The sequence below is a fragment of the Austrofundulus limnaeus genome, unplaced genomic scaffold, assembly GCF_001266775.1.
Source record: "Austrofundulus limnaeus strain Quisiro unplaced genomic scaffold, Austrofundulus_limnaeus-1.0 Scaffold77, whole genome shotgun sequence".
Classification (NCBI taxonomy): domain Eukaryota; kingdom Metazoa; phylum Chordata; class Actinopteri; order Cyprinodontiformes; family Rivulidae; genus Austrofundulus; species Austrofundulus limnaeus.
In genome coordinates, this window is record NW_013952479.1 from 1,842,906 (window position 1) to 1,859,075 (window position 16,170).

General features: G+C 38.2%; 1 protein-coding gene across 1 annotated transcript in view; it reads right to left on the reverse strand.

Moving 5' to 3' along the window:
• The window catches only part of camk2b1 (calcium/calmodulin-dependent protein kinase (CaM kinase) II beta 1), a gene marked incomplete at its 3' end in the record, with an annotated part of 97,780 nt that overhangs the window by 29,367 nt on the left and 52,243 nt on the right, over positions 1–16,170 (reverse strand). The window contains 3 exon segments of the mRNA XM_014011170.1: positions 2,166–2,200; positions 10,535–10,630; positions 15,784–15,826. Of these exon segments, the coding sequence (XP_013866624.1) occupies positions 2,166–2,200; positions 10,535–10,630; positions 15,784–15,826 (174 nt within the window).

Genomic DNA, 16,170 nt, shown 5'->3' on the forward strand with positions numbered 1-16,170 from the left:
GAGCAGCAGGTTTACATACAAAGTCTATGGTGGACGCGCTTCAAGCAACGTCGGGAAGTTCTGCGGCGCCTCAAGCGCGATTAGAGCAGCGCGATTTGAAGGATTTGGACAATCTGAGCGTTCGACGCTCAGATCGTCCAAATCGTCCAAATCGCGCTGCTCTAATCGCGCTTGAGGCGCCGCAGAACTTCCCGACGTTGCTTGAAGCGCGTCCACCATAGACTTTGTATGTAAACCTGCTGCTCCTGACGCTGAAATCGCATTCGGTGTGAACGCACCATAATGATGTTTCAGTTGTCATTTATGCCTTTTTTCCTGTTGTATCTTACATTGATTGAATGTATATGTTTTTGGTCGTCATATAACTTGCACTATTTTTATTATTTTATTTTTATCACTATTATTATTTATTATAAATACAATACACATTAAACCAAGATTTAGAATATTTATCATTTTGATCCGCACATTGGTAATGTCTGACTGGGCCTTGTGCCACTTTATGTTCAACAAATTGGACCCCGAGGTCAAAAAGGTTAAGAACCGCTGCATTGTGGGATATGATGGACGGAGAAGGATCCATCGAACCTGTCCCTCAAATCGGGGGAAAAGGAGGGCACATTTGTCGGCTACATCGGAGGAGTCTTTGGATCGCTGTGACATAATTCGACCTTCGGAGGACCCAGCCTCTGAATTTGGACACAGCCTAAGAAGTAACTGGGATTTACCCAGAATTCATTTAAATTTATAATCATGACAAACTTTTAATGTTACTTGTAATATTTCTTTGTTTATAAATTCAAAAAAACTTAATTTTATTTTTTTTGAAAATTCAGGCAAAATCTGTTGTTTTGTACTAATTTTTAAAAACAGCTTGATGCTGGATGAAGTGGTTTCTGAAGCGTGGTAGCTAGCAGCACAGAAGGCTAAAGGTGGTGGGAACAAGTGCCAAAGAGAGACCACCTGCTTGCTCTGGGCAGGTGCTACAGCTGAAAAGCATCAGGTGCCGCCGACGAGCGGATTAAAAAAAAAGGTTAAAAAAAGGACAGGAAGACAAGAAATGGAGAACCGCAAAAACAAAAAGGAGGGAGGAAGCAGATTCAAGGAGAAGAGGGAGGAATTTAAAAAGAAGAGGAGGAAAGTGGGGACATTAGCAAATGAAGAGGACGGCTTTAGAAAGGCTTTGGGGCGAGTGCGTGGGGAGCCTGTTGCTAGGCGATGAGTGCGCCGCAAGGGAAGCGAGCGTCTATTTCTGTTGTCTGAGTTTCCAGGGTCCAGACTGGCAGCTATTCCTGGAACCGGAGTCACATTCCCTGCTGAACCCAACGAGCAGAGAGGAAGAGGGGGAGGGCATCACACCGACACACACCGACACACACACATGGACACCCACGCTCACGCACACTCCAAGTGATGGCATGCTCTCGCCAACATTTGCACTTCCAGGCACAGACGCACACCTGAGCGTCCCGCGCGCACAACGCTCCGGCTGACGTGATGGCTCCGAACAGTATGTTCCGTGCTCCGTCGCGTGCACGGACGGAAGCGTGCACGGACGGAAGCGTGTGCGCGTGAGATGTGTTACTGCGGCGTGTCTGCGTCGGCGTGGGATGGTGAGAGATCTTCGTTAAAAAAGATGAGCGGGATTTGTGGGGTTAAAGACCAGATGGGGTGAGGAGGAAAAGGGAAGCACTGACAGGGGAGGAAGAGGCCGAGGAGAAGAGGAAAGCCATGAAACGAGGAGTGCTAACAGATGGTTTCACTTAATAATGGAGATGTGGAGAGGTGGCGATGAGCGGATCAAAAATAATGGCTGCTTTCAGAAGGGTGTTCTGCTCGAAGCTTGTGCACCGGCAGGCTGTTACAAAAGCGAAAACGCCACAAAAAAAAAAATCACAAATTGCACACAGATGCATGCCCGTTGACGTGAAACCAAATAAGGGCTGTTGTATTTCATCAAAACCTCCCAAAAATATCCTGCATTTTCAAAACGTCTGTGCAGAACACCCAGCAGCCCTCATTCAGAAGCACACAAATCCAAAAAACAAACAATGTTAACATTTATCACAACTGTAAAAACGAAACAAAGCAGCCGATCTAGGCTGAAAATTATCGAAGCAAGAGCCTAACAAGGAGGACGCAGAATGCGAGGGAGGAAATCTTACCTTAACGTCTGCCTTTTTGTTGAGCAGAGTCTTGGCTGCTGCATTGACAAACATAAAAAACAGTCAAACAGTGTGTTTAACCCACATTAAAGCCTTCAGAGACTACATCCGTTTGACTTTGTAAAACAGAGCTCTTGAGTGACCTTTTGTAGCAACATAGTCTTTTTTAGAAAGTAATGATCAACTCAGATAGCCTGAGGCGGACAGAGAAAGGGCACCTTAACATCTTACACTCTTACAGATGCAGCAAAGTCACTCTTCCTGCACAGAAACGCTCCCACCTTCGTAATCCTGCACAGTCTGAGCAAGTGACTCATTTACCTGTCAAACAACGCGCCTTGATCTCGCTTCCTTCCAAAACAGGACGCACTTCAATTAAGCTGCACTTTCATGGGCGAAACTGGATTTATTGGAGGCTGTTAGAGCTTTATTTAGTGGCTTGAACTGTAATCCAAGAACAGATTCCACACAGCTGCTCAGGAGGATTTATATTTCATCAAGTGTTGTTGTCAGTGAAACAAAAAAAAGTATCCAGATTTATCCTTTCACATCAGGTCTTAAAACATTGTCTTCCCCTCCCTTGGGGAGCAGGAGAAACACCACCTCAGGGAACTCTGTGGCGGCCTTTAGGAGGATTCGTTTTCAGTTTGCGCTCCAATAAAAGGACTGAAGGAGAATACTGCAGTAGACTCAGTCCAATATAAAACTAAAAATGTGATTTGTATCAAGAGTTCAGACAGTGAACAAACAGCTTAAGATGTTTTACATTAAACATTATATATATGTTCACTCAAAGGGGCTCAAAAAGTGGGTCAGACTCTGTAATGTTGAAGACTATTGAAGATAAAGACAATGTTGAAGAATAAATGAGCAAAAACGTCTGAACGGTTAAAACATTGGATAACACTTTCTTTTATGGTACCCTTATTACCATGTAATTACAAGGTAATAAAAATTAAATAAATGTAATTACCACCTTATAACCATGTAATTACGTGATAATTAGGGTATGTTATGGTAGTACAATTTTATTGTGTAATTAATTGTCTGCAGTAAAGTAGCACTTTCCAGGTAATGTTTTACAATTCACTATGTAACACCTAAATAAGTAGCAGGTAATTTGGAGAGTTTTAAAGTTATATTTTATTGCAATTAACCACTAACCCCAAAATTGAGTTGCATTCTTTTGTTTATTAATATAGTGTTGAGTTACTTTTGAATAGTAATTTGATTGTAGTTACCCAATAAAGGTAGTTGTACTAACAGTAGTTTTTCTCTTGTACCATAATTACCACAAAATTACATGGTAATAAGGTAGTAATTACATTTAATTACATTTTTCATTACCTTTTAATTACACGGTAATAAGGGTACCATAAAAGAAAGCATTACCAAACATTGTACCAAAGTATCGTAGATTCAGACTTATTGGTATTATTGAATAAGCATTTAAAAAAGCACTTTTCAGTGTTCACAAAGTTAACCCACAAAGCTTAGTGTATTATTATCATTTACATGCCATTAGGAAAAATGAAACAACTACCAGAAAAGAGTCAATTAAAACTTTTATGCACAATAAAGAAAACCAAAATAAAGAGTCTAACAGCTTGAAAATTAAACTTTTAATGGCTTAATAGCAGTGGTGGGCACAGTTCCCCTAAAGCACTAATATGGGAACTAATTTTTTAATTAGTGCTTAAGGGCTTTTGCTAATTTCTTAATTTATTAGTGGATTAGCACTTGCTAAATTTATAAGCACTAATTTATTTCTTTAAATATTATTGATCAACGTTGTTGTCAACAGCTGAGCGTGAAAGCTGTTAGACGTGTTGGTCATATGCGTATCACTTATCCACTAGATTAGGGGTTCTCAAACCTTTTGGGTCTGGGGACCCCTTACAATGGCGAAAAATATTCCTGGGGCCCCCTCATAAACCCCATGCTGTTTTAAAAGATAATTTACTGTTGTTTCAACCCCTAAATGCCATGGGAATATATAGTTTTATTTAGTTTATTGTGTTTGTGTTATTAGTTCGTTGTTCTTCATGCATTTTTAAAAATAAAAACGAAATTAACAATTTAGTGAAATTTTTTGAGGACCTCCAAGAGGGCTTCAACAACAAGATTTGGCAAGACATGCAATTCCATTTTGGATCTTATTTTCACAAATCGATCCTCCATATATGGCATATCTGGAGTTATAAATACTTCAATCTCGGATCATTCACTTATTTATGTCATTAGAAAAAACCTTAAGAAACCTACAGGTCATGTGTATAATTTCATTAAAAGGATTCCAAAATCAAAGTTASCCATGTTTCATGCTGAYATTGAGAATACTAACTGGAATGAGGGTATTTCTCTGTCAAATCCAAATCGCATTTTGTCAAATTTTTATGATAAGTTGGAGACAATACAGGAAAAATARATTTCAACTTGTAAAGTTCCAGTCCAGAAAAATAAAATTCCATGGTTGAATGCCTCTATAATACATCTCCTAAAGTTGAAAGCTTCTTCAATGAAAACTTATAGAATATCAAAAACTTCTGAAAATCGATCTCATTTAAACAGTTACCAAAATAAATGTGTTGCTGAATTACGCAAAGCCAAACAATATTTTAAAAATCAAATTATTTCAGCCAGTAAGAATCCAAAAATATTATGGGAAACGATTAAGTCAGTGACAGGTGAAAGTAACAATAAAACTTTTAATAACAATTCACAAATCTCAGTAAATGGACTTCTTGTTTCTGATCATGAAAAAATTGCTAACTTATTTAATGAATATTTTATTTCTTCAGTAAGGACATCATTACCGGGACAAGCTAATAGTTTAAAGTTATTTAAATATCCTGACACTTCAAAGCAATTTTCATTTTCTGAAATTTCACAGAGTGATGTTTTGAATACACTCCAGTCTCTAAATGGCTCACATGCATTTGACAAATATAAGATAAATATGGATTTCTTGAAAATGCATGCCAACAATTTTTTAACCATTGTTTCATCATTTGCTTAATTTATGTATTGTGCAGWCTATTTTCCCTGATGCCTGGAAGTTTGCTCAGATTACTCTGATTTTTGTTTTATTTATTTTGAAGTTGAAGACAACAGACAGTTAGTTTGATATGACAAAAATGCTGATGTTAAAAGAAAATAAACATATCTGACTGTAAAATGGCTGCAATTCATTTTGTTGCAAAAACTTAAAATCAAATTGTGGCTTGAGTGAATCGTTGCATCCCTACACAACATTCCAGCTGATCTGTCTGTTACAAAGTACAGTTGGTATATTTTAAAGAACAAATAATGACCTGAAAGTTCAAGCGTCAAATCATCACTTATTTACTTCCAGAGACAAAAGTCCTGGCAGGGATTCTTCTTCCGGTGGCTGAGTGCAATTCCAACTCTAATCAGATGCAATCGCATCAGCATTCAGCCAGTTATGTAAAAAAAAAAACTATTTATGGCAGTCTGGATTTTCCCCCCTCCTTTGTGTGCTCTCTCTCTCTCCCTCTCTCTCTCTCTCTCTCTCTCTCTCTTCATTTCCCTCTTTCCCTTTCCTCCTGAACATCGAGCTCCAGTCAAATTTTCTTAAGTCCAACTCCAAACAAGACACATTTTAATGAAAATTCAATAAGCTTCTTCATGGAACAGTGATTTTAATGTGGAGGACATAATAAAACAAATTTAGGAAGGCAAATATTACATAAATTATTGTAGAAACATTTTTTACAAATATAAAAAGTGCAAATTTCATAAATAAAAACATCTGTCGCTTTTTGTCCAAGCATGCATTTATGCTTTAGTAATTAAGGATCCAATGCTTGAAGTAAGTTTTCTATATTATTAATCAAAGGAAAGCAAGTGGAAGTGATAAATAAGGGGTATCTAGTCTAAAGGGATGGGAAGGTGGCCTGAATGGTTTATTGTTGAGCTAAAGCATCTATTTCCAGAGGCTGCTTGTTACTGAGGAGGAAAAAAATGGGGTCAAGTTCACCTTCTTATATTTTCTCATGGTTTGGCAGAAAAGGTGAGGATATGAGGGGAGAGAGGCAAGTATGAAAATAAACTATTAAGGGGGTTTATTATGATTTTTATACATTAAAAAATGCAAACTATAACAATGCTCTCAAAATCGAAGCATTGCAAAGAACTCTTAGGAATCCTGAAAAGCTCCTTACCTTGCCAAAAATTACACATGAAGCGAGAGAAGAGAGGAAGAAGAGATTAAAAACAAAACTATGACTGATAAGAGTTTTCTGAAAAAATAAATAAATAAATAGAAATAGCAAGATGCATCACTGCAAGAACAGAGCAAGGATGGGCCTGGATTCACATCGACAAACTGGGTCGCTCAGGTGCAAGGCCGTAACTCTCTCTTCCCTTTAAAATGTAAAATAGTGGGACAGATCGAACGTTGGTGTTTTCCTGTACTTCTGCAGCAGAGTTCCTGCTGGATGCTGATTGCATTTGTGCATGAATCTGCAGAACGGAACAAGGTCTGCAGTAAGCTTGTGAGGCTGATTTGGGGAGGCAGTCCATTATAAATATTTGATTGGAGCCTCGTGGAGGCTGAGGGACACGAGGAGGACTGAGTCCCGGTGGGCTGCAGAAACAAGGACACTGCCATTCCTGTTAGGCTTGCTAGTCCTGTGTTTGCGTGGTCCTCGAATCAAACAGAGAAAAATACTTTAAAGATCGATGGAAACCTGGAAATTTAATTTTAACACTGCCTTTCAAAAAACAAAAGAAAAACACTGATAGTTTTAAATAAACGTCCTATGTTTGTCCAGTTCTACTATATTTTTTTTCTTACACAAACTACAGCCAGCCTAATGTAGGTCCATTAAGTGACTCGAGCTTTCGTTTAGTTTTTGGCAGCTTCAGTCAATTTCTTTATTTGCACTGATCCTCATTCCAGAACTGAATTCAGTATTCCTGGAAAACTGCTGGAGTAAAGTCTTACAAATGGCACCATTTAGTGTTTGACCTTATGCTTTGCAACAGGTTAATGTAATCTAAAAATGTTTTCAACTTGTTTACTTTATCTATAATCTTACTGTACCAGAAAGTTTGACTCACATTCAGCATAAACCAGAGGTGGGCAATCCTGGTCCTTGACAGCTGTTATTCTGCATGTTTTATTTGTTTCTCTGCTCCAACACACCTGATTCTGTGATTGAATTACATCTACTAAGTTCTGCAGAAACTTGGTAATCACTTATTCTTCAAAACTATGGCGGGGTATGAGGGCCAAAATTAAGAGTATTGCGCAACCAGCAGTTCCTACATCCTTGTAACAGGAGGCTATATCTGTTCCTACACCAGCTATTGATATGATTAATGATAGGCCGGCACTGCTAACTGAGCAGCTGGCCCTGGTAACTGAGAGGCCGGTGCTGCCAAATGAGAAGGAAACTATTTATTTGTGCTAGCATTGGAGAGGCTAGCGACTAGCATGCCTGGGCTGCTCACCTACTTTATTAGACACAAACCTTTTTGAATAAAGAAAACTTTCTCAACAAAAATGGTTGGCATACAAAACCTATAAGCGCCATGCACTGACAGGTGTTTCTTAGAAATAATTTACTGTTCAATTTGACGTCAAGCATAAATATTAAACATAAAACGTATTACTGAAGCAGACAGCTTTAGTCACCACCTGAATTGGCAGCTGTGTTTGCCCTCGTCTATTAGTCAACAGCTGTGATTTTTTTTCTCTTTGTCCAAATTATGAGAAATATCAGTATATGACATTTTAAATTATAATTCAATATAGAGAAGCCTAATTTAATTTAATACCCTGTCAAAAACTGTAAAAAGACCCAACTTGATAGTTTTCACTTTTCTCATAAAATAGGTTTTGTTTGTTAACCATTTTTGTTGAGAAAGTTTTCCTTATTCAAAAAGGTTTGTGTCAATAGGCGAGCAGCCTAGGTATGCTAGTCGCTAGCCTCTCCAATGCTAATGCCAGCTTATCCATGCTAGTCGCTAGCCTCTCTAATGCTAATACCAGCTTATCCATGCTAGTTGCTAGCCTCTCCAATGCTAATGCCAGCTTATCCATGCTAGTCACTAACCTCTCCAGTGCTAATGCCAGCTTATCCATGCTAGTCACTAGCCTCTCTGATGCTAACACAAATGAATAGTCTCCTTCTCATTTGCCAGCACTGGCCTCTCAGTTAGCAGTGCCAGCCTATCATTAATCAGATCAATAGCTGACTTAGGAATAGATACAGCCTCCTGCTACAAGGATGTAGCAACCACTGGTTGTGCAATAATCTTAATTTTGGCCCTCATGTTGCACCATACAAATCAGTTGTGTCGGAGCAGAGAAACAAGTAAAACATGGAGATAACGGCCCTTTAGGACCAGGAAAGTCCACCTCTGATATAAACAGCACAATAATCTTGCAAAGTCAGTTGATGTTTACACCATTTTCTAGATCAGATCTTGTAACACGTCCATGCAGTGGAGGTGCAGCTCAGATAACATGACAATCAGAAAGCACCTTGGCAAGATAAAGAAACATCTTCAAAAGTTTGAGTCTGTGAGCAAGCCCAGCCTTGCATCGCCTGCAGTGTTCATCATGCATCAAAAATCTCTCGTGTGGCAGCGCATGCACCAGTCCAGTGCTCCATGCAGCATTCAACGACAGCTCTCAGGCACTTCCATCCTTTAATTTACTGGGGTGAACTTTCCAGTTTCATTGTCCAACAGAGAGAAAAAGGAGAGGGAAAGAACAGTTCTGATATGAAGTGGGGATGGGAACACACAAAATAAAATAAAATAAAATAAAAATCGGAGAGAAACTGATGAAGTGGGTGACGTAAAAGACAAGGTATAAATATAGGAAGATGGGAATGAGATTAAGGAAGGGTGTTAGAGGATTGAAATGATAGAAAGAGACAAAGAAGACAGAGACAGGACAGCAGTCTGACTGGACCAAGGCCATACTCTGAGACTGTGTCTAAAGATAAAGGTGACAAGATGAACCAGAGTGATGACAGAGCAGTGATTAGGCACTGAAGCCACACCATCAGGTCTCAGACAGAAGGTGACAGATGTGCTGACAGCAGTAGCTGGGCTTTCATCCGTTAAGTTTTACACTAATTATAAAGCATCAACATTAGAACTGTACAGAGGACAGAAACTGTCATAAATAGAAATAAAAGCAGAAATACATAAATTAACCAATAAATAAATAAATACACTTAAAATGTACAAATTAAATTTAAAAAGAAGAACTTTACTTCATGTTTTATAATTTAATTGACTGTCATAATTATTTTTGTAGCTTAGTTCCAATAAATTATATATTTTAGCATATAAGTTAAATTTTATTTACTTAAAAATATCTGTTTTTTTGTTTTTCCTTTTGCTTGTACATGCATTTGTCTCTTAAACTATAATATTTAAGTCTTTTTATTTCAATGTGTTGCTTTTACATATTCCTGTCTCCTGTTCTTACTTGACCTTGTGCATTTGTGTCTCATTATATAAATAAGGTGGGCGGAGCTTCTAGGGTCAGCTCCTCTCTTATTGGTCAACAGACAAGAAGGAGCAGGATCCAAGTGCAGCTCTATGTTTGTGCTGCCTCAGTTTAGCTTTAAAAAAAATAAAAAGTTAAATGTATATTATGTTCTAAAATATATACTTTATTGGAATTAAGCTGGAAAAATAAATATGATGGTAAATTAAATTATAAAACATGAGGTGAACTTCTCCTTTATTCTTTTATTTATTGATCCTTTATTTATACAAGAAAATCTCTTGAGACTCTGTCTCATTTACAAGAGAGACCTGTTTTAATTTAATTGGTGCATTTTAAGTGTATATATTAATTTATTGGTCAATATATTGTATATAATTGTGCTTTTATTTCTAATTATGTCAGTTTCGGTCCTCCATAGAATGGAAGTGTGCAAACTGAAATACTCAGTTGAGCTTTTCTGAAACAAAAAATAATAATAAAAGTGTGTCATAAAACTACTGGTCTATATTTTAAAGGTTAGACAATCAGTCACTCAAGCTAAAACTAAACATAAAATACTGTATCTGCTTTGCTAATGGTATTTTTAAGCATTAAAAGGTTTATTACATAAAGCAAGTAGACTTAAAAATCCTATTCAAATCACACAGCTGGATGAAAACATAGCTAATCCTGCATCTGATGAGTTGATGGGAGACAGTTAGCCATCGTGCTCCGAACTCCCATGCTCAGGGAGGAGAAGGGTAGAGGAGGGGGGGGGGGAAAGGAGGAGAGTTAGAAGAAGAAATGAGCTGAAAGATCAAATTAAACAGGTACAGGAAACAGAGCAGGGGGGGACAGGGGGTGGCATGCCCCGGGTGAGCCACCGTGCTACCTTGTTCCACCAGCCCTGCGGTGGTGCCGGCGGCTGCAGCCACTGCTGCCGCGGCCGCTGTCACAGAGGCTGGAGAGGTGGTCTGCCTGCTGCCCACTGTTAAGAATCCAATACCCAGTCACACGTGAAGAAAAAGAGTTACAAGTCAAGGAGGTGAAGGATGAGGTAAAAGATAAGAAAAGGGTGGAGTGATGTTTGAAAGGGTGCGAGTCAGTCGGCAGGAAATGCATAGACGGGGTTGGGGAAACAAAAGAAGAGGTGAGATACAAAAAAGGAGTTGTTAGTGAGGAGAAGAGGGATTCATTTCTAAACACAGACCGGTGACATCAGAGAATATCTGTCACACATAAATCCGCTGATCAGACAAGAGGGGTGAGAGAGAAAAATGTCAGGGAGAGGAGCCGAGCTTATCGCTTATCTCATTAATAAAAGCTCGTCTTTCAAATACGTGTTTCCTATGGAAAAGCAATAATGTTAGTATGATGAAGATGGCAATGATGAAGAATTTAGCTGATGTTAATGACAGAGCTAGCTGACCTTAAAAACTGCCAGTATCAGTTGAAGATGTTACAGCCGTGGGAGAAAACAAAGCCCACCCTCAAGTCCAGGGTTTTATTTATCAGGAGCAGGGACGCAACAATACATGTATCTGTATCGAACCGTTCAATACACACTTGTATGGAACAATACAGATTTTTAACATTTATTTTATCAACTTGTCTTCTGAAGATGCTCTGTGTTGAAGGATCAGTGGATCTGTGTTCGATTACTCCACCTAGGCTGCACTGTGGAGGACAGATCCACTGAGAAACTTTCTGTTTCAGCAACGTTTAATTTAAAAACTGTACTTTTGAAGTTAAACAAATGTTCATAATTAATTTCAATAAATTAAGAGTTCAAAGGGGCATGAAAAGTTCTCTTTTTTTGTATTGAATAAATCTTGAAACGTAAGATTAACGTATCGAACCGAATTGTGAATTTTCTGTATCGTTGCAGCCCTAACCAGGAGGCAATCCAAAATGATTCTAATCTAATCTCAAGTGTACAAAACAAACAGATTTCATTATTTCATAGTTTATTAATCAAAAAAACAAATCCAAAATGGCCCCAGACTTTCAGTCACATTGGCGTCTGAACTTTGACTGGACCGTTGTGACAATCTGGAACCATCGTCCCAGTTTGGTCCAAGCATCAAATGTCAGACAGACAGTCTCACATCATAATCTAGAACCCTTTGGTTTCCAGAAAAGTTCATGGTCAACCAAAGGACTGATGCATAAAACCCAAAAATTCAGAGTAGACTTTTATTTTCCCATGAGTGTTTGCTACCAAACTCTTGTTTTTTTTAGTGCAAATATAGTTTTATGTCCTTTAATAATTGGTAGTTTTCTTTTCGAAACAAAATAATAATAATTTTTGCTACTTCTTATGGTACGTTTATGAGAAAGAAATTGTACTGAATGATAAAAACACCTGTGTTAAACAACTGAACTCATCCATATAATACATGACTCATAAACTGTCCTAAATATACAACAACCAAATGCAGAAAGCACTTTTCCTGGCATTTGTATTGATGTAATCTGCAACAACAATCCTCCCACTGAAGACTCAGATACTCTTTTTTTCTAACTTTTTTCATTCTCTGACTCATTCACCTGATGGCCTCACACTTATAACGGAGCACCATTTCCTAAGATGATAAAGAGCGAGGAGGGATATTTCACAAAGGTGAAACGATCAGTTATACACCTGGGTCAGCGTGTGTGCGTATTTTTGAACGTGGGAGTTAGCCGAGTGGTTTCTTTTTTCGTTTTTTGTTTTCAGTAGATCTTCAGCCAGTTTCCAACTGTGCAGCTTACAGAGTCAGGAAGCCCACTGTGAGTCATGTTTACTAAAGCAGCGTGTTAGCATTGGCACACAAACAGACAAAAATACACAAATATTACACACAGACACGGACCTATAATTTAAAAGTTCGACAATCATCAAGAAACTTCTACGGCAATTACTTCAGAGAAGCATTTTATTTTCAAACCTGAATTTCAACCACTTGCTTCCAGTTTTAAAAAAAAAGGTTGTTGGTAATATAATAGCAAGCATTTTCACCGTTATCAAAAAGTTTTCATTTCACTGACCACAACAGGAGTTTAGAAAAAAATGATGAGTCACCTTTGCTCATGTCTGAAGCCATGATTTTTTTCTTGATAACAAGTTTTGAGAGCGGTAAGGAGGCTAGAAAAAAAAAAAAAACCAACCTCTTCAGTGTTTCCCCTAGGAAATTGGTCTTGGGGGTGGGGGGTGGGGATACGTACTTGTTTTATGAAAACATAAATTTACGCGACTCTCCTGCAATTATGGTAATAAACTTACACATACATGAATATTTAATTGCCTAACTACATCCTAGTTAAGGACTCCTCTTCATAATTATTAATAAATTTATTATTGATAATAAGTGATCAGAACTGTGTGCAGCAGATGATCTGAGTCCAGAGTTCTCAACCTTCTGGAGCTCTTCTGTGTGACTCCAGGTGTGACAGAGTGTGGATGGTTGATTGTCTCTTTTGTGTCCCTGATGGAGACTGGAGACCTGTCCAGGTGTCTCTGGTGAACTGGAGACCTGTCCATGTGTCTCTGGTGAACTGGAGACCTGTCCAGGTGTCTCAGGTGAACTGGAGACCTGTCCAGGTGTCTCTGGTGAACTGGAGACCTGTTCATGTGTCTCTGGTGAACTGGAGACCTGTCCAGGTGTCTCTGGTGAACTGGAGACCTGTCCAGGTGTCCCCTGCCTTCACCCAAAGGCAGCGAGGACAGGTTCCAGCCCCACCCTGACCCTGATTAGGAACAAGGAGGACAGGAGGAGGATTTTTCTTTATAGCAGGAAACAGACATTTAATTATAAAACATGATTTATTTGATGTTAATCTGAATCAGTTTAGTGTTGTTTGTAAATATATTTGACAGTTTTGTAGGAATGAACACATTTGTAATGTTTGTTCAAAATAAACCTGCTTCTTATGACTTCTGTAACATGTTTTGAATAAAATATTATCAGTAAAAACCTCAAATCAGGTCCTTTTTAATAATTATTAGAACTAAAAGAACTTTAACTCAGCAGAGTTTCTCCCAGGGTTTTTTTAACCGTGGTGACCTCTCATGTGGGGGTTTGACAAAATCTGGTTGTCCTCAAAACATTTTGGTTGTCCAAAAAATATCTCAATAAAAATATAATTTAATAAATATGTTATATTGTTCTGCATACAAAGTGTAATATATACAAATGTTCTCAGTCAGCAGGTTGACAGTTTTAGGAGCTGCTCGAGGAGAACTTCCTCGTTCTCCTCCTCCTACTCTTCTTTGAAATAGAGATAAACAACATCCATAAGCTTTCTGCTTACAGGTCAAACATTTTATTTAAATAAGTTACAGTTTAGTGTTCTTAGGACTGAAGACTTTCTGAGGAAAGAAGTTTTTTAACATCTTTTCTAATAATTTTAGTGTTTTCAACTGAAGAGCTTTGATATATTTATTTTAAATAAATTATAGCAGAGGAAGTTCTCTGCACAGAAAAAAATACAGTTTTTTAATCAAACTGACAAGATTCTCAAGTAAAATTATTGTGTAATTTAAAGACACTGAAACACCTGGTTAAATTTAGAACATATGATTAACTACAAACATCTGAAGCTGACTCGGAGAACTCTGTGATTTTAGAAAAAATAAAAGTCAAATGTAGACACGTCTTTAAAAGACCCTCCTTCTCCCCACCCCGCGCAGCTGCGGTCAGCGCAACTCCACCCCACCCGCGTGATTAATACTGATTTTTTTTTTGCGCAAATTACAGATTTTTTATGCTCATTATACATGTTAAACGTCTGAAGGGGTTGACATGTATGAACTTTAAGTCCCGGGCAGGTCGGAGCCGAGCTGCAGGTGGACAGGTTCGCTGCACCTCCCTTTAAAAACAGTCAGCTGATCCGTCGCGGTTTTGTTGCACTCGTGACGTGAACACACAGGAGAAATGCTGCGAAGTGCTTTTAGAAACATAATAAATATAAAATACGACGTAATCCTTGGTGGAAAATAGTCCAGGAAAAGTGTGCTTTCCCGGGAGGTGTTCACCTGCAGCTGAGTGAAGCTGACCCCCCACCCACAGAGAAAATAAAAAAGGCAGTAATTATTGATAAGGTAGTAACCATGCTGTGGCTTCACCTGTCGCATTTTCTTTTAAAGAAAGAAAAAGTAGCTTGCAAAGCTGTCGCATCAGTGCTACGTGATTAAAAGCAGAGCTGTGCGTCTAATCTCACACACATCTTCCTATCTTTGTGAGGACCACACACAGCGCTCAGCCTCGCTCTGCGCCGTCTTTTTCCCCAAGTTTGGTGAGAGTTGGATACGGAGGGTCGCAAAAAAATAGCTCTCGACTTGATCTGGCCTTATTTAAATAAAAATCACTACATGCCGTGAAATTCTTAGAGGGGCGGGCCGTCTCGTTGGGGTGGGGGCTGTATAATGGTAGGGGAAACACTGCTCTTTACTGATATCGGTTATAAATTTTCACAAACAACTAAAACAAACAACTAAGAATAAAGAGAGTCAACAAAAACAGCAATATATAGACAAACAAAGACAGGAACGGAGACAAATGCATCTTCAGCTTGCGGATCAAATTCAGTGTTTCCCCACATCTCAATCCAAATAAAATCTCTGTTACTCCTAAAATACTTTGTTTCTCAGGCATAAATGTCCTCCCATTCTTAGAATTTATCAAATTGTTTTTGTCAACAGAATGTTTATGTTCCACCAGCAGGCTGCTGGAATTTTGACGCAATAAAACTAAAACAGAGCAACAAATCCTTAATGATATCTTGGTAAAATAACCGATGATGACGCTGAATCTGAGAGATTTGAGCGATGCAAAATAAAATAAAGTTGTCAGGAAACACTGAAGCTGAGCTGAGATGAAATGAAATGGTTAGGCTTTTAATACCATGCCCTTAAAAAACATCTACACATTAAAATATTACTTTAATCAAGAGAGAAAATTTAGTTCCAAAGCCTTAAAGTGGAATCATCATTTTGATTTGAAAGAAACCTGCTATTTGTTAAAATAACACTTTTCACCACCTCTAAACTGGAAGACATTTTATTCCATCAACCAAACATTGACTGTTTCTCCCTTAAACACTGTTATTGTCACTAATATTTAATTTAACCAAAGTTTAATGAGTCAATAAAACTCTTACCTGAGAAGTTTCGAGAAACCAGCATAGTAGTAAGAATGGCCCCCTAAAAAGAACATAAAACACATTAATATGTAAACCATAATCATTTTTGACATCCTTTATATACATAACAAACACTGTGCTCCCCAGTCATCCCTGGAAATTAAAAGAAAAACTCTTTTTTTTGACTCGCAGCAGGTAGAACAAAAAGAAAAAACGTCTTTTAATCAACCACGTTCAGTTCTCACACGATCAAAAATGCACCCACGCTGCACACCAGCAAAAGACAAATTCAGAGTCTGCTGTGGCTGAATAACAATAACGTTGTGATTCCAAATTACAGGGTTCCTCACATTACTGAGAGGATTTTAAAAAAATAATAATAATCAGTGGTTAGATTGAAGTCCT